Source organism: Homarus americanus, unplaced genomic scaffold (assembly GCF_018991925.1).
Source record: "Homarus americanus isolate GMGI-L3 unplaced genomic scaffold, GMGI_Hamer_2.0 scaffold4060, whole genome shotgun sequence".
Lineage (NCBI taxonomy): Eukaryota > Metazoa > Arthropoda > Malacostraca > Decapoda > Nephropidae > Homarus > Homarus americanus.
Window position 1 is genome coordinate 11,021,818 of NW_024746161.1, and position 27,802 is coordinate 11,049,619.

At 37.6% G+C, this 27,802-nt stretch overlaps 1 protein-coding gene across 2 annotated transcripts; it reads right to left on the reverse strand.

The window, feature by feature from the left end:
* Positions 1–6,392: 6,392 nt before the first annotated feature.
* Positions 6,393–22,480, reverse strand: LOC121879031 (zinc finger protein 91-like). Of its 2 annotated transcripts, XM_042385512.1 has the most exons (8): positions 22,383–22,480; positions 20,754–20,892; positions 20,169–20,363; positions 17,926–18,792; positions 15,404–15,608; positions 9,409–9,482; positions 8,768–8,922; positions 6,393–7,226 (listed from the first exon to the last, which is right to left on the reverse strand). In XM_042385512.1, the coding sequence occupies exons 2-8, from the start codon at positions 20,862–20,864 to the stop codon at positions 6,425–6,427; spliced, it is 2,409 nt and encodes an 802-aa protein (XP_042241446.1). In that variant the 5' UTR covers positions 20,865–20,892; positions 22,383–22,480; the 3' UTR covers positions 6,393–6,424. The 2 variants fall into 2 exon arrangements, with proteins under 2 accessions (XP_042241446.1, XP_042241447.1); XM_042385513.1 differs by lacking the exon at positions 20,169–20,363.
* Positions 22,481–27,802: the final 5,322 nt, after the last annotated feature.

Here is a 27,802-nt window from a genome sequence, read left to right on the forward strand (position 1 = left end):
TGTAGTGTAGTGTACCAAGATTTAAAAGAGGCAATAATTCCCATAGTACAGTGCAGTACACAACTGATAGTACTCACTAATTGTATATCCTTATAATTTCAGTCTGTTGACAAGCTTCCAAAAGATTTTTATAATTCTACATTTAATACTTTTTCTAAATTGAGGGAAACAGTAAAGTACACCAGACTGAAAAAATATCATGAAATTAAAAGTTTTCATAGCAGTCGGCATGCTTTCCTGTACTGCCAAAGTTGGAGAGGAGTTAGTGTCAAAGGGTGTGGTCGTGTTATGGGTAAGCTTGAATATTTTTCAACCCCTGTAATTATGGTTTCTCCGAGATAAATGTGAGCCTGGTTGAAGTTGAAACAAAGTGTTTGTACATAGTCTCTATTTTCTTGTGTGTAAACACTTTTGGGTCTGCTACTTGTAGATTTCTTTTCAGTCAAATTAATTTATTGAATTTTCTGTATTAGTCTGTTCAACAAATTCTTTCTCGTTTCTTATCCTAGAAAATGAAAGAAACTGTAAAGTACATCAAACTAACAAGTATCATGAAATGAAAAATTTATATAGTAGTTGGCAACCTTTCTGTTACTGCCATAAAGAAACTTAGGAGTTTTGAAGTGTACAGTACTGTATATTGAGGAATTTATTGCATTATTAAATCTTTGCACAACATTTTGGGCCCCCAACTATAAATTAATTCGAGCTGCTACCAATTTATTGTATAACTTGCCGTATCTTTTTTTTTTATTATGATTTGAGCATACAGTATCACTCAACCTCCTAAAGTTGAATATGTTGTACAAGAAAACATCATAATATGTTTTATACTTTAATGGAGGGTAAGAAGGGTCTCCATGGCTACTTGGTATACTATGAATGTACCAAAAACATACCAATCTTTATACTGTAGTTGCTTGAGAAAAGATTGGGTTGAACAAGTCCAGATTATGAGTTGGTTTGTTCAACATTCATGATGACCAAGTGCATGTACAGTATTGATGGAAACAACTTTAAAGGTAATGAAATTCAAAACTTATTAAAATTCTGGCTATCAATCTAAACTTTCCCGGTACTTTCTCAAACAATTTGTTCCTTGCTTCAGTACTTTCAGTCAGAATGCATTGTGATAACACATGAAGTCACATCTCAAAATTAATTTCATTTACCACAAGCATATTGTGATGTCCCTGTGTTTCAAGAATGCTTCGTGTACATTTTCTAGATACAATAAATATCAATGATCATCTATGTTTTTATTCCATACTTATACAGGTATTTGAAGGTATTTAAAGTATAATTTTGTTTATCAAAATTAAATAATTCATCATGATCAATTGGTTGAAAGAGGTAGACAGAAAATATATATACAGTTGTACCCCACTTAACGCGGTCAATTGAACCCAGACGGTCCCGCGTTAAGTGAAATCCGCGTTAAGTGAACAACAGAACATATGGGATTAATTCCAATAGAACCCAGCCCGACCCCCAAACTCCACTTTTTGACGACACATAACTATGTTGTAGTAAAAATTCTATCTTAACTTTATGATGGTATGAAAAAACAAGTAATATAGAAGAGGTTAGGTTAGGAAAGATAAAGGTTAACATAGGAAAAATAAAGAATAGGTTAAAAAACGAAAAATTTTGTGGAACACTTACGGTAGTAGAAGAGATGGGTCGGCATACGGGGATGGAGGCTGGTTCCGAGGCAGAGGGCAGATTACTGGCCCTCAGGTGAATCACCATTACTAGGTGAATCAACATCACTGTCACTTACAGTTGTCAGGGCTTCCCTGACAAATCCCTCAAAGTCAACTTCACTTTCACTATCACTGGCTTGGGCTGGCTGTGGTGGGTTGCGGGCGAAGAACTCGGTTATGCTTTGCTGACGGCTGGTGTTGATGTTGTCGTGATACACCTTGATGTACGGCTCCATAGCCTGCACCAGTCGGGTATGGAAGACTTCATAGCGTTCATCGTCATTGTCGCGGGAAAGGACGGACTTAATTTTTTCTGTAAACTCTATGGCACACTTAATATCACTATGACTTAAACTAGGTTCTTCGGAGAATGACGCACCTTCTTCCTCCTCTTCACTGGCGTGTTCTTCTTCCAACATCCCGTCGGCAGTCACTTCAGGATCTTTGATCACCTCCAGGATGTCTTTGTTGGTGGTCTCGGAGAAGCCTTCAGCTGTAATATTGAGCGCAGTTTCTCTGGCAAGGTCCACTGCTACTGCAACAGTCTGAACCTCACCAGTCACAGGTTCACTCCTCCTCTCACCTGGTATGCCATGCAACACATGTCTCCATGCGTGACGAATCGTAGCAATAGTCAGCAGATCCCATGCCTCCACCAAGAAGTCTACAGCTTGTTTAACGTTAAACTTCTTCCAAAATTGTTTGACGAGAAGTTCTTGAGTCGCCGCCTCTTGTTCCTTGTCCTCGTCGCTTTTGCTCTCGCTGTCGGTGTCACCCAGCTTACGCAACTCATCCTTGGTGTTGGTAGAGTCGTTCAGGAGCTTGAACTTCTTTGCAGAGTACGCAGCTTTCACATTGCAGATCAACTCCTGGTCCATGGGCTGGATTAATGACGTAGTGTTGGGAGGAAGGAAGACCACTTTTACGTTGGGGTGACGATCCATAAGTAGGGGCGAGTGTCCAGGTGCGTTGTCAAGGAGCAACAAAATATTGAATGGAACATTCTGTTGCTCGCAGAATTTCTGCACGTCAGGAACAAAACAGTTGTCAAACCAGAAGAGGGACAGAGAAGAGGACATCCACGCCTTACGTGCGGTTAGCCAGTGGACATTAAGCTTGTTCATGTCCATATTCTTGTAGGCGTGCGGCTTGCGGGCTTTGTGAATCACCGATAACTTTGGTTTACAGGTACCGGAGGCATTGGTGGTAAACAGGACGGTGATGCGTTCCTTCTGCAACTTCCGACCCCTTACCTTGCTGGCAGACTGGACAACGAAGGTCTTGGAAGGTAACTTTTTCCAGAAAAGACCAGATTCGTCCATGTTAAACACCTGGTCGTCACTGTACTGTCCTTCCTCCATAATCTCACGTAAAAACGGAGGAAAATCTCTAGCCGCCACACGGTCAGCACTCGCTTCCTCACCACCAATGTTGATGTTGGTGATCTTGTTCCTCTTCTTAAACCTATGCAGCCAACCAGAGGAAGCATTGAAGGGTTTGGGCTCTGCAATTCCCAGTTTACGTGACACTGCTGCGTATAGCTCACGTGCGTACTCCTGCACTGAGCGCGTGTCCACCGCCATGTTGCGTCGCGCCTGACGCACCAAATAACTCACCAGCAAATTTTCCACTTTTGCCAGCACCCTGTTCTGGCAATACCTGATAGATGAAGCACCTGCAGACTTTGTGATTTTCATGTGCTCTTTGATCTTGGCTGCATCCTTCTTGATCGTACGAATCGTAGATTCGTTGACGCCATGCTGGCGCGCGAGATCAACTTGCCGTCTTCCTTTCTCCAAATCTTGAACAATTTGGTACTTCACCTCGTAGCTTAATGAACGTCGTGTCTTCTTTGGCTTAGTGCCGCTGGGTCCAGGTAAGGAAAGGTCTCTCTCTGGGGGCGATGGTGGTCCGGCGGAAGCCATTTTACGGAACAATGGATGCGCGTTAACACGGGGTGGCCTTGAGGGATGAAACTGCCGCGGCTAGGTCAAGCGTCGTCTCTCCTCCCTCCCTCCCTCCCCGGGGTGGTCACGTCATAATACTTTAAGCCAATTACAGCTAGCAGCAGAGGGGGGTAGGGATGCATGGCCAATCACAGTCCGATACGTCATATGACGTCAGTGATAACGCAACAAAGACACACTGCGCAACCTTACCGCGCGGCTTGCCCAAGCGGAGGGAGGAGGAGGGAGAGGCGAGGAGCACAGGCAGGCAGGCGGGCGGGTGGCGCGTGGGCAAAATCTAAAAATAGCATCTCGAGCCGGACACTCACCGCGTATATGTGGAAAAAATCCGTGTTAAGTGAAAGTTCAGCTCTGGCAAGGCACCGCGTATATGCGAAAACGCGCTAAGTGAAACCGCGTTAGGCGGGGTAATACTGTACAGTAGTACAGTGATAGTCCCATTAACAGGAATAATTGGTGCAGAGCTCTTCGGGGAATAAGAGATTTCGAGGTAATGAGACCCCTTTTTGTTTCAGTGCATGATGATTAAAAATCTGTTGGGTATTATTGTTATTTCGGTCATTCGGGTAATCAGAAGGGGGGGGGGGGTAGCCCCCCGGCTAGGTAAGAATATATATATATATATATATATATATATATATATATATATATATATATATATATATATATATATATATATATATATATATATATATATATATATATATATATATATATATATATATATAAAGAATGAAGGAAACTGCAGCAGGCCTATTGACCCATAATGGGCAGTCCCATTTACACCCAACTGTTTAGAACTTCCAAGAGATTAACTAGTTTGTCTCAGTATTGGAAATTTTATACAAGATAATCATAAAGGGAGCTGCTAAACTGAATTATATGTACTACTGTATGATTATTGATCTCTTTAAGATGAAACCTCACCAAGTAAGATAGACAAATATGTCTTTAATATTTTTAAATTAGTTATAAGTATTTAAACTTGTCTTGCCACAAGAAGCCAGACAACTCACATATCAAGTAATCACTTACCCTTGTGCTTCTTCCTTCAGTTAAGTCTTAAAACCAACTTCCATGGAGGTCCCCAAACATCCCAGTCCCAAAACGCAACCTTGATAAGCAGTGACTTGTGACGTGCCCAGTGACCGGCACCAACTTTGCCATTGTGCGTATATAACAAAATTTTATATGGTGCAGCAATGTTTAGCCACACGAGAATAAAGTATCAATATTTAACTCTACTGATATGTCTGGTCTCTTGTGTCCTGACTGGTGAGGCAACATCTGTGCCATGAACCACTATCACTGCCAGTAAACATTTCATGATTAATAATCTTGTGATAATCACATGGAGAGAGTATGGCTACATTCAAAATATTTTTCTGAATCCTAAAACATTTGTCAAGTGAGTGAATATCCAATTACAGTTATACAAGATTCAATTATATTATATAAAACCCATGATGCTGACTATGTTAACTTGTTAAGGTACAGATTCAATCTAGCATTTGATACAAAAGGTAGAAGATAATTATCTGATCTGGTGTTCAATAGTGGGAGTAAAACTATCCACAACCTGGAGACATTAACTACCAGGTATCTCTAGTTAGGGCTCCACCTTGGGTATCAATGTTTTCTTCTTGGGATAAACAATCACTTCTACCAGCAAAATCTTGTACTGTACCAATACATGACAAGCACTTGATGTTGAACTCGGGTAACAGGATCTACCACAGTATATCAGAGGTTTAAACTATACAAGTGAAATCTGAATCAACAAAACTGATTTATCATCCGGCAATGGAAGATGAATAATCAAAGCAAGCACTAAAATGGTCAAGCTGTGCATTTGTATGTTAATCACATACATAATCATGATAAGAGTTCATTTTAACCTTAAGAAGTTCAATTATTTAAAAGGTGAATGTCCAAATGGATAGTAATGTGATTATTTACTGGGACGATGCAGGTTGGTTCTCTGTGCCAATTGTTCTTGCAAGATTGAATAACAGTCAGGCCAAAAGAAGTGAACACAAAGATGGCATACACACACTAGCTGAAGACTATGTGGAGGCTGCACAATAAAACTGCTTAAGAGACAAATTTAAACAGCCAACAAAAGCTTCAGATCTTTCTCAACAAATGCCCCAAATCTTCCCTTGTACAGCAAAAATACATACTCTTTTTATTTTCCAATCAAGATATCATTTAATTATATTTTTTCATGAAATATTACTGGTGAGCGAGTAGCCATGGGAATGAACTGAGACTAGCAGCACAACACTTACCCGTGCATTCTGTTGACTGGAGCTGTCTGAGGTGAAGTTTAGATGCGCGGGAAACCCTAAAGATGCTCCGTCACCTTGCCAGCCAGCCAGGTCACCCAGCTGATAAGTCCAAAAATCCGGACTGCTTGGGGATTGGGTCGGTCCGGATTTTCTGGATTCTCAGGCAGTACTTCTAAAATTCAAATTTAAGGAAGAATATATATAAATATATATATATATATATATATATATATATATATATATATATATATATATATATATATATATATATATATATATATATATATATATATATATATATATATATATATATATATATATAAATATATTAAGCTCTCCAGCAACAGGTATACTATACTGGTGGGTTTTCAGAGGTTTGGATCACACAGGTCACTTAGTGATGCACCATAGATCACAAAAAAACTAACTTTTATGCTACAAATTACTTTTAATAATAACATCAACTAGATACATGATAGACAATGTAGTCATAATTTACACTAGCATCAGTCTCCACAATAACTACTTCTTCTACATGACCACCTGTAATGTCCTGAGGCTCTGCACCTGTAAATACTGCATCACTTGATCTGCCAGTTGCATCTGATATATCTGGATTCATCGGCAGTACCCCTTCAATATTATTCTCTTTGCCAGATATCACCAGAGGTAAACCCTTGGTATCAATTACTCTGTCATAATCACTTTCACAATGAGTTTCTGATATCAATGGAATAACAGGATTAGAATTTATTAATTTCTCAGGTAACTTACATCTAGTGCTTGAAACTAAAGAAGGGGCAGGACTGTTAAAGTTAATTTGTTTTTCAACAATTTCTGAGTTAGCACTGGATACAACCGAGGCCATGACAGACCCACTGGCCATCCCCTTCTGAGTAACTTTTAGTTTAGCTCCTAAGATGACTGGTGCCATATCAGTGTCAACATGCAAACTATGGTTTTCATTTTGAGAGATTGCTGGAGATGCCCCTGATGGTAAGACTGATCCTACTGCTATCTTCTCCACTGATACTTCAGTATCTACTTTTGGAAGCTCTGGTATGTCGTGTCTGTCTTCGGCACACAGGGAAGTATTGACAGACTGTGTTGAAGATGTAACAGTAGAGCAATCAAATGACATGGAAGACATATAATATTCATGCTTTGTACGCTTGTGCTTCTTCAGTGCCTCTCGCCAAGAATATTGCTTTCCACATATGTCACATTCATATGTTAACCTCTTGTGCTTATTAACATGTATCCTGTGGATAAAAAGGAACATTAATTATATCGGTGATCTTAACAAATCTTAAAATAAAGCAAAAAATTTTCAGCCATAATCCAAAAGAAACCAATGTGAGACTTTGTAGACAACAGCAGCATGGCTGTAAGTCATTGCTACAGGTTGTACCTGTCTAGTCCAGCATTCTGTGGTCCGTAACGATTTTAGTTTGCCCATGGAGAAAATTAATTTGAGTGGTACTTTCAATGTTTGGCTAAATTTTGCCTTATTTACCCTTCTTTTTTGGCGAATTACTACCTGCAATATAGCAACATCCTAATAAACCAACAAAAATAACACAGATAAAGTTAAATAAAAACTAAAAGCAACACAGGAAAAGTTCTTATGTTCTACAGCTTCAGCTGGAGTTGAACCTGATGACTTGGCAACTTAGTCATCCAGGTAAAAACACACACATTGGCTGTCCTTATGTTTTCAACTTTACCACCACTGGTGGGTAGAATTTTTGTTTTATATTCAGAAACATTAATTAAAATATATATATGAACAGTAAATGAGTGTGGAGTGTTGACGATATGTTTTCACGTGTGCGCACTTACATACGTGATCTCACTTTTTTTCTTTACCATTAATGGTTAGCTACTTATATTGTTCCATTCAATTGTTTATTCCTTGATAGAGGAAGCGGGATCCTGGTGCTGTCACTAGGTACCCCTGTACAATGACACCAGAAGCATCTGGCAAGTGTGACAAGTATATACAGTATAAATATTATAAAGGGGCTTACTAAAGCCTAAGGAAGGAAGGATATTCCTTTAACACATAATCAATGTTATTTACATTGTTCCATTTATTAACATTAAATAACATTACTTAAAGCAACCATATTAATTTTTTTACATTAATTTTACTACAGCTATAACCAGGGTCTTATTTTCTTCAGTTTTATATGTAGAACCAATCAGTCACTGGTTTTGTAATCAACGAAAACAATGACGTCTCATTTCCTCGTGTGTTTTAATATTCTACGTATTATTAATGAATTGTATTGTTCATTTTGCACACATAAACATTAATTCAATCAAAAAGACATTCAGTAATAAATAATAATGAATCTTTTGTACATAAGAGAAATGATGCTGTTTACACGATTTGTGTACGTCTGAACGTTGGCGGGCCGCTCAAACCTGTCGAAATTCAAGTTCCCGCCATCAAAATTTTAAATTGTGTAGTGTTTTTTTTGTCCAAATAAAAAATGCCGAATTAAAAAGTCGCGAAATTTGAGAACCTACTGGACAACATTTAACCTTTCAATAAGTCTTCTAAGAGACCACGAAGCAGTGAAAGTGGTGCTAGTGCTTCCAAGTGTAAGCACAAGTCACTATCTATCCAGGAAAATGGTGAATTTCCATGGTCCGGCATCGGTCAGGTCCCGAGGTAGCCGGACTAGAGAAGTACAATCTGTACAGGTACTAGCTTTAATTTGGAAACATGACATATAATTCAATTAACAGTAACAATATGTTCCACCCATTCAATAAATATTAACTTTTACCTTACCTATATTCAATATGGGTGGCGAATTTGGAAGGGCAGAGTTTGCACGCCCAAGATGTAACTCCTCGATGAATGGAGTTTATGTGGGAATTTAATTGAGTTTGAAGCTTAAATGTCTGACCACAATACTCACAAATCATTGAGTAACTTCCATGAGCCTGGAATATAATGAAATTAACTTTTTTTTTTTTAAATGAACACCAGCTAAAAGTAGCAAACTGGCTAAACACATGCTTGAGAATGATAAGTAAGTTTAATCCTAAAAACCCAATTTATATTAGAACCAGTGAACATCAACTCTTGAATATGACCACTTTGGCTTTTTGAGGTTTTCCCAGATCACTCATTACCTAGTGACACTTAACTCAAATCAAGATATTAAGAGGTCAGTTTTCTGAAGCCATAAGAATGTTACAAAACATGACACTATACATTACAACTCAATCTTTTTACCAGAGTGATTGCACCTATAATAAGGTTTGCAATTTCAACCTTCACTTCAGCCATCCTCAAAGGAAATCCCAGGGAGACAGGTGGGATTAGGATTGCTATCCACAGGCTATTCGCGGCCATTTTGAGAACCTAACCCCCGCGAATTTGAAGGGCATGCTGTACTAAAAAGCAATTTCAATTAACAAACTTACTTGTGCCTTATGAGATGAAAGATTCCGACTGTGGGGAAACACCCGGGGACACTTGTCACATGGGTAGCGAGGTCCTGTGAGAAGAATAAAGTTAATTTGACTACTGTACCAAATTCTTGAATTCTTTTAAAAATTTTACAATACTTTCCCTTTTGAGCTCTCCCATAACTTCATCTGGATGGCAAAACCCAAACCAAAAGGATTAACATCATCATTAACATCATTTAAGAGGAGTAGGTAGTAGGCAGCTACCAAACAGGGAGGTACTACCGCCTGGGAAGATATTGGAAGCATTATGTGTTGTCTAATGGTAGACCCTGCTGCCATATGGCATCACAAAAATTGTGATGAAGTCCCAGGTTGCTGATCTGACTTTCTGTATCATTTACACAATTGCAGGGTCTCAATTGTTTCTCTTACTTTGACAACACAACATACATACTGTATATACTCGTGTATAGTTCGAGTTTTTAAGACCAAATTTTTAGGCAAAAAATTGGGGGTCGTCCTATACATGCGTAATAGTTTTGTTAGGTTGAACCCGTGCATGATGGGAAGGGCGAGGAGCAACTTTTAGATTCAGACATGAAAAATATTTACCATTTACTGCCAGTAAACAATGGAAACGTAAAATATGTACCAATTAGTAATGAAAAGTTGTGCAGTTCCTTCAGTAAATGAAGCTCACCAACTTACAATAGGCTAAATTACCTTACAACGTGCTTTCAGTAGTCTATGTTGAAGTTCTTAGCACAGGCTAACTTATCATATCATATACAGTATCACAGTTCTCATTGATCTACAAAACATACCGGTATTAAAAACCTTTTCGATATTTCACACTTAATATAATACCCAGTAATCTACTTCAACCTCCTATTGTTTACAACGACGCATGATGCATGACGCACCACCAGCTGTATCAGCTAGACGGTACACGTGTTTTTCGAATCGTTTTCAGTTAAAAAACTGTTACATCACATGTATATTTTACCTTAACTGTGCCTGAATGAATATATTCTCGGAAATAAATAGTAGTTTTGCTGAAACGTGATGTATTTTAATGTAAAATAGGATAAAATACATGACGAAAACAAAAGATTTTACCTAACCTTCCGATGTTCAAGAGAAGTTACTCGTTTTTTTAATAGTTTTTGGTTAAAATATTGTTATATTACAATGGTATTCTATTCATACTGTGCTTGATATAATGCATTCACGGAAATGTAATATTTTTGCAGAAATGACGTACGTATTACAGTGGAAAGTGGGATGCAATCGTGACAAAAACAATGACTTTCGCTTTCTTTCGTTCAAAAGATGTTACCGTAATCGCTTTTCGAATGGTTTAGTTAAAAAACTGTTGTATTACGATAATATTCTATCCTAATTGACTTGAATAAATACTACGATACCATATTTCTGAATATTTTCATTAAAATCCATCAAAATCATTTTCCGTGTCATTGTCTGCAGCACCAAACAGCTTCTCCCAGTCCTCTCCTTGAACAGGGCTAGAGGGTACGTGTTTTTCGAATCATTTTCAGTTAAAAAACTATTACATCACACGTATATTTTACCTAAACTGTGCCTGAATGAATATATTCTCGGAAATAAATAGTAGTTTTGCTGAAACGTGATGTATTTCAATGTAAAATAGGATAAAATACATGACGAAAACAAAAGACTTTACCTAAGCTTCTGTTCATGAGATGTTACTCGTTTTTTTAAGTATTTTCGGTTAAAATTCTGTTATATTACAATGATATTTTATTCATACTGTGCTTGATATAATACATTCACGGAAATGTAATATTTTTGCTGAAATTACATACGTATTACAGTGGAAAGTGGGTAAAATCGTGACGAAAACAATGACTTTCGCTTTCTTTCGTTCAAAAGATGTTACCGTAATCGCTTTTCGAATGGTTTAGTTAAAAACTGTTGTATTACAATAATATTCCCTCCTAATCGACTTGAATAAATACTTGAATGGAAATATACAATATTTTTGTTGAAACTACCCGCGTTTCAGTGTAGTGTCGTAATAATAAATGGTAAACAATTTGCCTTTGGCACTAGTGTTTCATGCACGGTGAGCCTCAGTTTATAGGACGTAGAGCGTTTTTAGTGAAGGTTTTGTTGTTCCATTACCCTCAAAAACGTGGGTCGAACTATAAACGAGGGGGGGGTTATAGACGAGTACAGTGACCCCTCCAATAACGAACTCAATCCGTTCCAGAAGGTCGTTCGTTAACCGAAACCATTGTTTCAATGGGTTTTGGGTAATTGGTTCCAGCTCACCGAAAATTTCCTAAATTCAACAAAAATGGTAGAAAAGTTCACTTACTTTGAGGTGTGTATGTAGAAGGCTCCTGGATGATGATGATGATGATGATGGGAATTAGAATGGGGGTGGAGGAGAAGGGAGAAGAGAAGGCATTGGGGTGGAAGAGAAGTCACCCCATGGCACCATTTCATCCATAAAATTTTAGTTCTCTTGGTGTATTTCAAGATTATTTTCTTTATATCAACACGGCACTGCATTATATATTGTCAATATGTAAAATATATTTCAAAATGACCAATAATTTGCTTGGAAACACAGAAAAAAGCGTTTAGTTGAAGAGAGTCTCAAGCAAGATGTTACCTCCAGTGAAAACAGAGAGAGACTAACTCCTGTTTGCTGTGTTAAGAGGCTGGATGCCGCGCATTAAACTAGTCACTTTACCTTCAATTATGTTCAATAATTGTTAAAATGACTAAAAAATTGAATATTAAACTTTTAAAATTATTGAATAGTATAAACTTCTTGATATTTACTAAAATAGTAAGGAATTTAAGCCCTAGAACCGATTAATGTATTGGCGGACTGATACTAAAGCTGGTTGCCCGGTCAGTGCAAGCGAAAACATGTTGAGGTCGGTTTGTAAGAACTTCATTAACCGAATTTTTTTTCGTTAACCGAATTGAAGATCCTTATGGAAGGCAGTTCGTTAACCGAGGTGTTCGTTAAACGAGGGGGTCACTGTATATACGGTATATCATTTCTCACTACTGATCTTTTTTCATTTTTTTAATAGTATTTATTTATGGTCCTTTATTATTATTAACATTAATATAATCATTATTATACAGTATTATTATTAATATTAATATAATCACTATTATATTATACAGTATTATTACAGGTTGTACCTCTCTAGTACGGCATCCTCGGGACCTGACCGGTGCTGGACCATGGAAATTTCAGGACCATGGAAATTCACCCTTTTCCTGGATAGATAGTGACTTGTGCTTACGCTTGGAAGCACTAGCGCTACTTTCACTGCTTCGTGGTCTCTTTGAAGACTTATTGAAGGGTTAAATGTTGTACAGTAGGTTCTCAAATTTTGGGAGTTTTTAATTCAAGGATTTTTATTTGGACACACAAAAAAACCACCACGCAATTTAAAATTTTGAAGACGGAAACTCAAATTTCGACGGGTTTGAGCAGCCCGCCAAGGTTCAGACGTACACAAATCATGTAAACAGCGTCATTTCTCTTATGTACAAAAGATTCATTATTGTCTATTACTGAATGTCTTTTTGATTTAATTAATTTTTATGTGTGCAAAATGAACAATACAATTCATTAATAATACATAGAATATTAAAACACACGAAGAGACGAGACGTCATTGTTTTCGTTGATTACAAAACCAGTGACTGACTGGTTCTTCATATAAAACTGAAGAAAATAAGATACTGGTTGTAGCTGTTGTAAAATTAGTGTAAAAAATTAATATGGTTGTTTGAAGTAATGTTATTTAATGTTAATAAATGGAACAATATAAGTAGCTAACCATAATGGTAAAGAAAAAAGAGAGATCGCATATATATATAAGTGCGCACACGTGAAAACATATCGTCAACACTCTACATAAGAATATGAAAGCAGCACTTATTTACTGTTCATATATATTTTAATTAATGTTTCTGAATAAAAAAAAAATTCTACCCACCAGTGGTGGTAAGTTGAAAACATAAGGACAGCCAATGTTGTTGTGTGTGTTTTTACTAGGATGACGTATGTTCAACTCTAGCTGAAGCTGTAGAACATAAGAACTTTTCTGTGTTGTTTTTAGTTTTTATTCAACTTTATGTGTTATTTTTGTTGCTTTATTAGGATGTTGCTTTATTAGAGGTAGTACTTCCCCAAAAAAGTAGGGTAAATAAGGCAAAATTTAGCCAAACATCGAAAGTACCATACTCAAATTAATTTTCTCCATGGGCAAACTAAAATTGATCCGGACCACGGGAGTTTCCGGACCACAGAATGCCAGACTAGAGAGGTACAACCTGTACTAATATTAATAAAATAATTTTTATAATATACCCATGATTTGCACTAACATGATGAAAGAAAAAAAAGTCTTTTTCTTCTTGAAGGTCTCTCCATGTAAATGCAGTTTCCATATCACAAAATCATGCAGCAGAGTAGCTGAGACAGTCAGTCAGCTGGTGAACTTGAATCAGTATATCCACATGATACTGTTTCTCACTTTCACTTCTGAGTGCTTGAGACTACTGTTGGTCATGTGCACACCATCAACAAATCACGTCAATTAATCCCCAAATCCTCACTGGCAAATCATCTAGCTACCGCTGTGTTCCGATCCATTTCAAAGACAATTTTTGCATGCAGTATCACAAGACGAATTCTGTCCATCTGCTATCATGACTTAATTTGGTTCAACACAAGACAACAGTGAGAAGCATTAAGTGCAAATGAATCATAGATGTTTGTCCAGAGGAGCCTCAGTTTACAGCGACCAAACAAACAAACTGTACATGACTGGCATCCTCAAGTGGTGGGCAGAGCAAGTTCTATATTGTGAGGTCCGTCTCTATCTACACAGGTACTGGTTTTTTGTATATGAGTCATCAATAGAGTTCAAGTTAATAAAAGATTAAGGCACAATCCCTTTCATGCCTAAATTTATTACAATTCTTATAATTTATCTGTCTGGTCTTGGATAATAGTTGATTGATATTAAATGGTTCAAAAGACACTTGGCCTTCCTTTTCCCTCATTAAACTACTGACTGTACAGTACTTACGCGACCTGAAATGTGCAAATACAGTGGTCCCTCGGTTAACAAACACAATTCGTTCCAGAAGATCATTCGTTAACCGAAAATTTCGTAAACCAAAACCATTGTTTCAATGGGATTTTGGGTAATTGGTTCCAGCTCACCGAAAATTACATACAAAGTAAAAATAAATGCAGTAAAGTACACTTACTTTGAGGTGTGTATGTAGAAGGCTCCTGGTTGATGATGATGGGAATTAGAAGTGGGGGTGGAGGAGAAGGGAGAAGAGAAGGAAGTGGGGGTGTAAGAGACATCACCCCATGCTTCATGCCGTCATTTCACCCATAAAATTTTAAGTTCACTTGGTGTAATTCAAGATTATTTTCTTTAAATCAACATTGCACTGCACTATATATTGTCAATATGTAAAATAAATTTCAGAATGACCAATAATTGTACTGTAAAAATGTAAAAATAGTTTATGTTCAAGAGTCTCAAGTAAGATGTTACCTCCACTGAGCAGACACACAAACTGACGCCTGTTTGGTGAGTTGAGTGGCTGTTTGGCGCACTAAAAACTAGTTTCCTGTATACTTCAATTTTGTTAAATAATTGTTAAAATGACTACAAATTTTAATATAAAAATTATTGAATAGTACAACCTTTTTGATATTTACTCAAATGGGAACGAATTTAAGCCCTAGAACAGAATACTGTATTGGCGGACTAATATTCCAGCTGGTGAGCAAGTGAAAACATGTTGAGAGGAATGCGTAAGGAATTCGTTAACCGAATTGAATACTGTATTCTTATGGAAGGTAATTCGTTAACCGAAATTTCGTTAACCGAGGTGTTCGTTAACCGAGGGACCACTGTACTATTATAAAAATCTAATCTTAAACATAGGTGTTCCTTCTCACCTTTATTGTGTTTGGCTGCTAGGTGATATGAAAGCCCTGATGCTCCACGATAAGTTTTTCCACATATCTGGCAACTTTTCTTCTTATCAATTTCTGACTGAAAGATTTGTGGAGTTGAGGTCTCAGGTAAAACACCATGAAGACACTGCATGTGTACCTTGTATGCAGTAGTATTGTGGAGCACACGCCCACACACTTCACACACCTGAAAAGTTAATGAAATTTTGATCACTAAAGATTCATATAAAAAAAAAAAATCTATGAGCATCCTATTTTGTGGTTGAGCCCAAAACTTGGAGGTTCTAATTAAAGACATAATGCAGTTTATGAGTATCAACCTATTAACCATATTTGGAAAGAAGTATTGAATAACAGAATTTTATTGCCACATATGTAGTAAAAAATTTGAGCCAATAAAATAAATATAAAAAGAATAAACCCACGAAAATTTGCTTAAATGAATAACCCGATTTTAACACCTATTTCTTATTTTATGAACGCCACCCTCACTTACACGAGATTTGGCCCCAACAAAAATTCAAATCACGTATCCCGAGAGTCAGCTGGGGCAGCCATCTTGGAGGGATGCGCAGATATGTACTGTATTCTCAATCATATAAGAACATAATATAAGAGCATAAGAATAGAGGAAACTGCACCGGGCCTACTGGCCCAAACTGGGAAGTCCCATTTACACCCAACCCCTATCGCTCATATATCCATCCAACCTACCGTATGTTTGAAGCTATCCAGCGTATTTGAGTCATTGATGATGTTTTTAAACTTGTTTCACTCATCCACTACTCTATTTCCAAACCAGTGTTTACTGGTTTCGAGCCTAAATCTAAATTTGTCTAATTTAAAACCATTGTTACAAGTTAACTCCTGGTTGGATAGTTTGAGTACCTTTGTAATGTCCCCTTTGTTTAGCCCCGACTTCCATTTATAAACCTCAATCATATCGCCCCTCACTCTATGTCTCTCAAGGGAGTGCAAATTAAGATGCTTTAACCTGTCTCTGAACTCAAGGTTCCTAATGCCCAGGATTAGTCTTGTCATTCTCCTCTGAATTCTTTCTAGGGATTCAATATCCATTCTGTAGCACGGTGACCAGAATTGAACTGTGTAATCCAAGTGAGGTTTCACAAGCGCAAGATATAGTTTTAGAATGACCTCGCTAGTGTTTTAACTTACACTCCTTTGTATGAACCCAAGTACTTTGTTAGCCTTGTTTCAAGCAAATACACATTGTTTTCTTGGTTTAAGATTCCAACTTATCATTACTCCTAAATCTTTCTTTCAGTTGGATTTCTCTATAACATCATTGTTCATCTCGTATTTGGTTTCTCTGTTTATATCTACTAGACTAAGTACTTTATATTTGTCCACATTGAATTTCATTTGCCATTTTTCAGACCATTCGAAAAATTTGTTTGGGTCTTCCTGTAGTTTTGTGGAGTTCTCTTCAGATTTAATTACTTGCCCTATTTTAGTGTCAGCAGCAAATTTACTTATGTTGCTGTCTACGCCGATATCTATGTCGTTTATATATATATAATAAATAATAATGGTCCTTGGGAACTCTACTCATGACGTTACTCCAATCGGATTTACTGCCATTAATGCTCACTCGCTGTTTCCTGTCCTGTAACCACGCCCTAATCCATTTTAGAATATCTCCTCCAATGCCATGAACCTCCACTTTTCTTATTAGTCTTTCGTGAGGGACTCTGTCGAAGGCTTTGCTAAAGAAATATATACCACGTCGTAGCCGAGCCCATCGTCCACTTATTCGAAAACAGCTGAAAAGAGTGTTAATAGATTAGTTAGACATGAATGCCCGCTTGTGAAACCATGTTGGGAGTCATTGATCAACTTGTGCTTCTCCAGGTGATTTCAAATAGCTATGACTGACCATAACAAGCTACCCTCCCTCCTGCATCTAACCCCCAGCCTGTCTTTCATTTTGCCATTCATCATGTAAGAAGGGCTTATTGTTTATCCATCTGTATTTGTGCCCTCCTTTCATTATTCTCTTCTCCAAGGTATCCAAGCACTCTGTTGAGTATTTGGCTACCTGTACTACACCAAAAAATGAAAAGAAAAGCGATAGTCTGTGTTTCTTGAGAGAAAGCTGGAGGGAGTAAAGCTTTATGAACATGGAGAGGGCCTATGAAGATCAGGAAAGGTCTTGGTCTTTCTTCAAACTATGGACAACTCCTGCATCGTCAACTTCCAGTCCCACTCTCCCCACTAGCAGATATTCTTCCACTCCTTCCACCTCTGGTGTGACTGTGGTGTCCTTTAGCAGGCAGAAGTGTTGAAGTGGACAGCCCCCCTTATCTCACCTTTACTCCGCCCACCCTTCGTCAACCCTATGAGTTCGTTCAAGGCCATGTTTGCTGAATATAGTACTGTACTATGACAAGCTGTTAATGTAAGCAAATACAACACAAAAGTCAGAGAGGATCTTGCATAACAATAAAAAGAATACAATACATACAAGAGTGACCTGTACCTACCTTTTGCTCATAAGACGTCGAGTGCATCAACATATGCCTTCGTAGTTTTGTGCGACCAATGACGACTTTGTCACACTTTGGGCACTTCTCTCGACACATGTACTTTTTACTTGCATCACTGGACCTTGGAAGTTTCTTTTCTTTTTCAACATTTGAAAATGACTGTTTTATTAAGCCCTCTGTTATTTTCAAATTATCACACTCTGATGAAGTGATCAAATAATCCTCTGTATTAGCACCTAGAATTAGTTCATCAGCTTCTAAATTACCATATTTTTTTTCATTTTCTCCAGTCATTAAGACCTCTTTCTGCTCTACTTTTACAGCTTTATCAACATGTGTACCATAATTATTACTTGACAGAACCTGGCAGGCCATTCCAAAGGAAGAAGATTCAGTCCCTGGGGTGTGAGTGCCAGGAACAACAGAACATTTCTGTGCACCATCAACTGTACCACATTCTTTTTCCTTTGAAAGAGAAATGTCATGAGCATCTTTGCATTCAGCTACCATAACCATTTCATCCTTTGACATTGCTTTGATGACAGGGAATATAGTAGAATTTTCATTCTTCTCAAACTTTCGAGGTCTACCACGACCCTTTTTGAATTTCTTATTAGCATGGATTCCTTCCATATGTGCCTTTAAACCTGCCTTGGTCAGATACTCCTGACCACAGAGTGAGCATGTAACAGTATTATAAGAAGTACTGGACTGAGGCATCTCAGTATATCGAGGGTTACTCTTGATAATCCTTTTTGAACTGCATCTCTCTGATAATTTTTGGAGGAATCTTGTTTCTGCATCATTGTACTGACCCTGGTGTGACTTTTCTGCATCCTCTAAGAATTCAAAATTGTCTTCAATCTGAAAGAAATTAATATAAGAGCATTTTATTCATATGAAGCAAATTTATCATATGCAGAACACTTTTCTTTTCCAACATGGTGGACACAAGGAGTCACCAATCGTCTGATGATAATGAACATCCTGGGCAACCTATGTTATACAAAGCCAGTTTGAGTTTAGGAAGTGGAGAGAATAAGACTCCAACTGTTATTTGGCAAGACCCCAGTTGAGAAGGATAATTAGGATACATGTACTATAAGATAACTTAATGAAAGTAAAAATACCCTGTATGGTAGTAATATTTAACATGCTATGAAGACTCTGAAACAAATACTGTACAAGTACTAGAAAGTTAAACAATTTATACTAAGCAATAAATTTCACTGTGAATGTGCAAGTGAATGCATTTGAGTCTCGAGATAAATTGTATTGTATATTATGCTTCAATGAAAAAAATGATTAATGAAACTCTAGAAATCCTACTGTTGTAATTAATTCTGACCTGACCCAGCCAGTTAGTAGGTCCTTTGAAGTGTTTTACCATGTTAAACATTAGAACATAGACTAGTACATAATCAACCCACAAAAGAAGATATAATGTACAAGCCTCTATAATCCCAGAGTAATAAACACTAAATACCCCCCCCCGCTCCATCCTCTTCTAAAACAGCACTTCCTGTAATGCCAGTTAAGATACAGTATGAGATATTGGTACCATTTACAAAAATGGATTACATTACTAACTGGGGAAATCAGATTTCTCCTTGACTGGAGTGGGTGATGTCAGTTCCCCTAAAACAACACACTGGCTGAGCCCTAGTTACGTTATTAATACATTTAGACAATTGCAGTATCATGCCAACAAAGATGAAAGCCTTATATAAGCTTCTAAACACAGAGAACTGAATGGACCTGCCTAAGATTTCACTATTACTGAAAACAAGAGGCAAAGCATTTATCTCTGTGTTCTGACTGGGGTGAAGGAAATCCAGTTACTGAGGAACCAGCCAGACAAGGAAGTCTAGATTGCAACTGAATTACTTGACTTGGACATCCATTGCAGCAGAGCCAGACAAAGGTCATACTGTGTGCCTTCTGACATGGCATATGTGACTACTTGTTTCCTACTTTAAATTATGAATTAATACTTCTAAAGACCCCTTTTGGGATTTGCTTGTAATAAGGAAGCATTACAAATTCACAAACTACTCATAGTCCCAGTACAGTATACAGTATGATATCATTGGGTTAAACTTGGGTGTACAGTCACAAATCACCTCCTAATGGGTATGAACCATAAAGTGTCCTATGCACCATAATCAAATTGACCTTTTGTACCTTTGTTGGAAAATATTAACAATTAACTTCCTCTTAAGATAAAACTTTCCACCTACATGGCAATGAGAGTGGGCCTCAGTATACACAAGTTGTAGCTTTTCTTGAGTTTTGGTGTATTGGTGGTGAAAATGATCAAGATCTTTAATAATCTTGTCACACTCCAAACACAGCAACAGTATCCACTGGCCTTTATTCTGTTGTTTCAGTTGGCAACTCCTTAAGGCTTTTTTGATGCAATTTATAACTGTCATCTGCCAAAGTTGAGAAGAATATAGTTATCTGAATGTACACAAATACAGGGTATACTACTACAGTTTATAGAGTATATACATTTATAACACCTTTTAATTAACTTCCTACATCATGCAAGTTCATTCATGTAGAGTCTTATGACGTTCAAGAAGTGCAAACATCTAGTCATTCCAAACACTGTACTGTACTAGAGCCCTGTAGTTGATGAGTAGTGTGGGAGTACTGACGTGGGTGGTGGTAAGGTGAATAAGGAATACAAACCCTATGGCTCATAAGCAACACAAGGAGAATAAACATGGTTAAAATGGATGTATTATGTTATTGCATTGAAATAATTATCTAAATGCAGGATACTTTTCTACTTAAAACACACATGCACGCACGCATACCTTTGTGTACGTGAGTACATCATTGCTGCTGTATGATGCTGCATCATTTATCTCAAGATTCTTGCAACAGATGAAGCAGTTAGTTGCTTGTTTGTCTTCAAATGTACCCATGGTGTGAGAGACTCAGTACTTTGATGTTCTGAAAAAAGAAAGAAAAAAGGACAGCATGAATCCTACTGTATTGCATAGACAAAAAAATTGCTGAACCAGCTGTACTCTGCAAGTGAGAAGCTCGGATTCTGGATGATGAGGAAGAAGTATATTACAGGAAAAAAAAAAAAAATAAAATAAATAAATAAAAAATATGTGCATACTGTATTTGTGATATACTAGATAAAGAGTACGGAGAGAATAAGAAATAAAGAAAAATGAAGATGTGGAAGTCTGATCAAGGTTTGCTATGGTTCTATGAACATACTGAGAGTACATATAAGAAATAAAAGTTGAGTAAAGAGAAAGAATACTCCTGAGGTGCATGCTATGAAGGAGAGAGGAAGACTTAAGGGAGATGTGACTGCAGTACTGTACAGTACAGTATATAAAAATACATAATTTATTCATACAGTAATACATTCTCCTGTGTATATTTCTTTTTTGCTTTACACATTAAAATAAAATTTTTATGCCCTATCCACAAATATTATGCTTATTATTTGTGGGAGAAATACAATCTCAAGTTGTTCGCCGGTAATGGACGACTAATCGATCAGAACGCACTTACGGTAAAACAGCGTTAGTAGGAACTTGGCCAGTCACAGCAAAATATACACTACATATCATTACAGTAAGTATCTTAGAAGAGGAAACATTTACTTGAACCTAATAGAACCTGACCTAACCAACCAAAGAAACCAATCTAACCTTACCTAACTTCTTAGCCAAGGGGCTCTGCCCTTCGGTTCTGCCGCCATATTAAACAAAAAGTAGCTACTTATTTTGACATCTGTGTTGAAGTGTTGTGGTGTAATATAAAATTTTTTGTGGACATGAGAGTAAGCTTGGACTGAGGGTCGGTTGTAAACAAACAGAGCAGACGACAAGATGCACAGACAAAGGCAGATTTTTCAGAGGAATATTTATGGTAAATAAATAATTTCTTCATGTACAAAGCACACAGAGACATCACTTTGGGGTCTTTTTATATTAGTGCATCGTTCTATCTCTCGGTGTTATAAATATGTTTTTCCTGAATGTTTAGACCAGGGGTGTTAAACTCATGGCCAGTGGGCCAAATGTGGCCCTTAGGATGGTCAGGTGTGGCCAGCGGGATGACGGTAAAATTTATCATCCCGTGAAATTATGATAGAAATAGATATAATCATGTTTATTTAGTAAAATGAATTTTACAAACTCATATGAGGTATTCCTGGTAAGCCAGGTAAGGCAATGTGTGAAGCTGTAAACTTCAATCCTGCAAATATGTGACATAGCACTTGTGTTGGCCCTGAAGAGGGTAACTAAAATAAGAATTGGCCCTCAAAAGGTTTTCAGTTTGACACCACAGGTTTAGACACCTCTCAGACATTTTTGTTCCATGATATTTCTAATACCGAAAGAAATATAACCTAACTTATCCCTTTTTCTGTGTAAAAAAAGACAAAAAATCACAAAAAACCAACGTAACCTAACCAGGGGGCACAGCTTGAGGACTGAGGAGGGAAGGAGCTTCACCCCCCGATGTACACAAGGATGATGACAGGCCAAAGACTATAATAAGAAAGACAGGAAAGTAAGACCAAAACCCTGTAAGCCACATGCATATAGTTGGCCGCGGAGTCAACAGATAGCGTTAGTGTGCAAGGCGCGGGTCGTCTGTCGGGTCAGCGACCTTGGCCGGGAGTTGTTATACTGTACATGCTGCCGGCTGAACCACGTCCAAAATTCGGGCAATGCGGCCGGAAGTTTTAACCGCGAGCTTGGGATTGGTGCCACTTGCTGGTGGACGTTGATAGCTGCCGCTCCACTACAAACCATGACGTCATCCCGGGCTTGATTCGCACCGAGTGCTCCCTAGTTTTCTTTGCACAGCCCCAATTATATTGATAAGTTTTATACATAATAGCATTATAAATTAATCGTGAGACTTGATATTGAAAAATCAATGAACAACCTCCATTCAGTAGCTGCATAGGTAATGCCAAAATAGTTAATTAAAGCAGACACATTATTATAATAAACCAGGGAGCCTTCCTCTGAAAAAAATGAACTAGTTCTCGTTCACTTTGCCTATACCACAAAAAATATGTCCCTATGGTCAATAACTTCTTTGATTTCAACCTAGATCCTAAAAGTTCAGCAGACTCCTTTGGTATGGGTACTCCTGAGTTTGCTGATTATGAATATGTGGTCCACGATTCGATTGCAGAGTAATTAGTGGCCAAAATGACCCTTGAAAGATTTTACTGACATTTTTCAATGCTAATTACTCGTCAACTATGGGTTTCCAAGGTGTGATTTAGGGTTTGTAACGTAAAATCAGACGATTCATTTTACGCTCAATAGACCATAAAACATGTAGCTGTAACTTCTTTATTGAGTTACCCTGTGGGGCGTCCATTTTCTTCACCGACTGAGACCTCCGTTTTCTCTCAATCTTTTGCCTCAGAGACTCTGATATTCCTTAGTATCTCATAATTATCATGTTATGAAATTTTAAATTGCAACTGAAGTCGTACATGTTAGATTAAATTAGATATGTCTTATTACAGATGAAACATTCAAGATCTCTTGTGAGTGATGTAAAACTTGTCAAATAAGTGAGTGTTGAGTCTGCCCGTAGAAGTGACTAATCCCTGAACCCGTCCGTAGGGATGCCATGAGTTGCCAAATGATACTGAAGTTAGACCATTTTAATTCACAATCATGAGAGAATCGATGTTTGTATTGAAATTATTGTCAGTTGTATATTTTAGAAAGAAATTAATATCCTGAAAAGAATGTCCGTCTTCTTATTTCCAAGATCTAACGGCAGACTCACAGTAGGCCCTTGTCTAAATTTTTTATGAGGTCGTAAGAAAGACGTTGTCAGCTTGTGCATTTGAGGTCCACTTCAATATTGCCTGGCAAGCTCAAACTCTGATTAGATTGTAACAGTAGATGTAAGAAATTGATCTGACTCACTGATTTTCATAGACAAATGTACAGCAACTGATTTAAATGAAGTATGTGTTAATATGCGTATTCCCCGTTTGTCTTGCCTGAGTTGCCAGTTAGCCTAGTATATAAATTAACTATGAACGAAAATGGAAGATACAAATCAATGTCCCAAAACTCAAAATAATTCACATCGCAAAAACAAATCCCTACCCCATTATTGTCAATAACCAACAAATACCATATGCTGCCAACGGAAAAATATTAGGATTCAAGATAACCAAAAACGGAATAATCCCCCACACCAATGAAAGAATAGCAATTGCAAAATCACAAGTAGTATAATTCCCCTGTTGCACGCGCTCATTTTCAGTCTATTTCATGTCGTTTGTCGTAGTTTCCTTCACATCCTCTTTTACAGTCTTAGGATATGAACTGGTTGATATAAGTGAAGCTGTCATGCGTTCCAAAATGTATAATTCACTTCTGTAAGTTATACAATTTTGTAATAGCAAAGTGGGGGGGCTTTTGTACAATGATTTTCCTCCCCAAAATTCCTTATAGCAATTATTTTAAATGACACAGTACTGCATTCAGTGATCCAGGGATTTCCTTCACCCTGACCCTGAGTTGGTAAAGGCGGGGATCTACAGTTTCTCTGAATTAACACACATTTTTAACTGTTCTGGGTACAAGGAAAGCATTCTTGACACTTATCTCACTATTCAACAGAGCTCTTACATATATCTCTCTCTTTCGTTTTTTAAACCTTCTCCACACTTCCTAGTTCTAGCAATGTGTCCTTTACGTTATTTCCGTAAGTCCCCATCAGTTGATACTAGCAGGGCTGCCTGGGCTGGACGCTGACAAGATCTGCTCATTAGGTCTCTAGAATATTATCATTCACCTTTCAATTACGCCCAAAACAAACTGTATTCGCTCATCCACCACGTTGCCTTCTCTAACACGTTTGTATTTCCTTTATGGCTGTGTTCATCCATGGCAGAAGCATCAATAAGTGAATAAGTTACACACAAGCCACGACACATTCAGAGCTTGAGTCACCCAACCAGAGCGTTCTATAAAACACTGACAGAATCATACCAACGATCTTACTGAAATCTGATCAAAACCACGAGATTATACAACATCTCTATAGAAATAACGATAAAACTTAACCTCGGCGAATTTTTTTTAATACAACTTCTTTCTTATTCTAACTAAATATACTAAGACAGTTGCATGTAAACAAAATAAAAATCTAAACAAATACTAAACCATTGAAATAATTTCCTCGAAACTAATTTTGGTACCCACTATTAAATTTATTAGTCACCATCAGGACTGAAAGAAAATACGAGTATGTTTTCTCTCCAGATGATGAGTTGTGACCCAGACTTATCATTCATTACTTCTCTGTCAACTCCTCAACTCCGTCCTTCAACCATTACTCTCCTAAATATACCAAAACCATCCTCGAAAACTATTACCGGACGCTTCTTTCGACACAAGCTAACAAAACTGGTTCCTCTCCGACCTTCCCGCTGGTTCCATCTGATCTTCCAGCCGTCGCAGATTTAACCCTTCCTCAAAATCACTTTGCTGAATCTTTCCTTGTCACACGTACCTCAGAGGTTTCTAAGTAAGTCTGTCGACTAACTTCTCGCCAGGTTTGTGTGATGATCCTCGTATTTATCTAATGTACTGTGCATCTTTCTACACAACTAAGACATTCATTCAAACATTGGTTGATACATCACTCACCATTAATCTACTGACCGTAACCTGTTTTAGGATCGTGTTCTTGTACTTATTGTTTTTATTTTATACACTAATGGCTTTTCTAAATAAACATAAGCCATAAGCGAGTGTACGTGGGCGACACACACATCATTACAGCAATAGATCATTTATTTATCTCTCTGTTCATCAGGTCACCACCCATGCATCTCCCTGTACAGCGGACAAAACTCACTGCTACTGTCAGCTTTAATATTTTAGTAACTGACCACTGTTGGAATAGTGTTCTTGTAACATTTAACCCTTAAAAAAAAATCAGGCACAATTTTTTTCTTCAGATAATAACCCAGTTCCTTCCCAGCGACACCCTTTATAGCACTCTCTTTCCGCAACAGTATTTATGGGCCAAGACCTTACTCGGTCCAACTTTTCTTCCTCCTAACCGCTGAACCTTCGCAGTAGCCATGACCTTCCTCACATGGGGTATTGCTCCCGTCTGTGGGGAGGTTCGGCTCAATACTTTATATTCCTCATCGACAAAATCGAGCCTGGAGTCACGCATCATAATAGTGAGGCAGCCGCCACTTCCTGCTTCCTCTTCCTGTCTGTTGGTGAGCATCTTCTCTTTTCTTATTCTAAGGTCACATTCAAGGCCAGAGCTCAGAGAAAATCTATTGCTTTATCTCCCGCCTTTTAGAGTTTATATTAGATACTCTAGTTATTACATCTTTTGGCCTCGATATACAAGAGGTTTGATCTACTATACTGTAATGTGCAGGATAAGTCCAGCTTGTGTATAGGACACTTACTGGGGCAAAGACACATGTATGCATGAGGCTGCATCACTCAATGCATCAGCCCCAGGGTGGTATTGGACTGAGTTACTTGTGTACAAAATCCGAAGTAAATTAACTTATATATCCGGAGGTGCCTTCATATGAGGTGAAAACCCTAATCGTAACGGGAGATCCGCTGCTAGCAAAAACCTATGAATTAAGTAGTACAAAAACACCGTCCTGCACGATAGAATATATGAGAAGAAAGTGAAGCACCGATGATAACAGACGATAACCAACACCTAGACGAAAAGGACACACACACACACACACACACACACACACACACACACACACATTTCAAAGCTGTGTTTGGGCTCACAGTGTTCACTACTAGCAGCAGCAGCAGCAGCAAAAACCCGCTACAAAAACCCTCTCTAAATCGAATGGCTTCAGTGATAATCCTCGTGTCATTATTTACTGCTCCCAATTGTTAACCAAACATTACCTTTTTGTGTCAGTCATCTTTCACTCACTAGCTACGATAACTTGATAATAACTATCACTTGTGTCTTGAAAATCTGAAAGTATATATATTTATCTCGGGTTCTATTGTCAATGAAGAATCGACGAGGGATTATACGAGTTTCTTTTTTCTGTGGCGTTTTTCACAATCAAACACAAGTTCCTGTATTACTAACTTCCTCCGCTTATCCATGTTCATCTTTGTTAAATTTGGTTCCTAAATAACAAACATTCATAAACAACCTCTAACTTCTTCTTCCTTCCTTCCTTACCTCTCAAACACCATAATTTTCCTCTTTCGTTTTTATTACCTTCTCTTACAAACGCACTATACTATACTACACTCTCTAACCCAGATCGTCCGCAAACAAACATTTCTCACTATCTCTCACCATCGTCTTCTCTCTCACTTCCACTTCTCGTATTATTCCCCCAACAGTGTCACCTAATAACCCTCTCCCCCGCCCCCTATAAAAAAAATCACATAACACATCCATAATAATCTCAACTAGTAATTTTAAATCACATATACGTACTAACAAATTACCAGACACATTGTAAAAACTCTCGACAGACTTTGATAGACATATGTGCTTTCTCTGCACACTTTCCACAGGGACTTTCTATTTACCGTGTATGCTTTCTCTAAATCTATGCCCGCAGCATTTCAATATATTTTTCTACCAACTGTTGTAAGTATAAATATTTGGTCAAATACTTATACGCTGTTCTACCCTCAGTTACTTCCCTATTTCTCTATCTACAAGACATTTTGTATATTTTTTTATCAATCTATCAATCAACATCTTCTCTTAAAATCAAATGACTTTTTTCATAAATAATTATTATATTTGTTCTACTTTCAGTTTACTCTTATAGAAACAATACGATCTTTCGCTTCTCAGGCACCCGCAA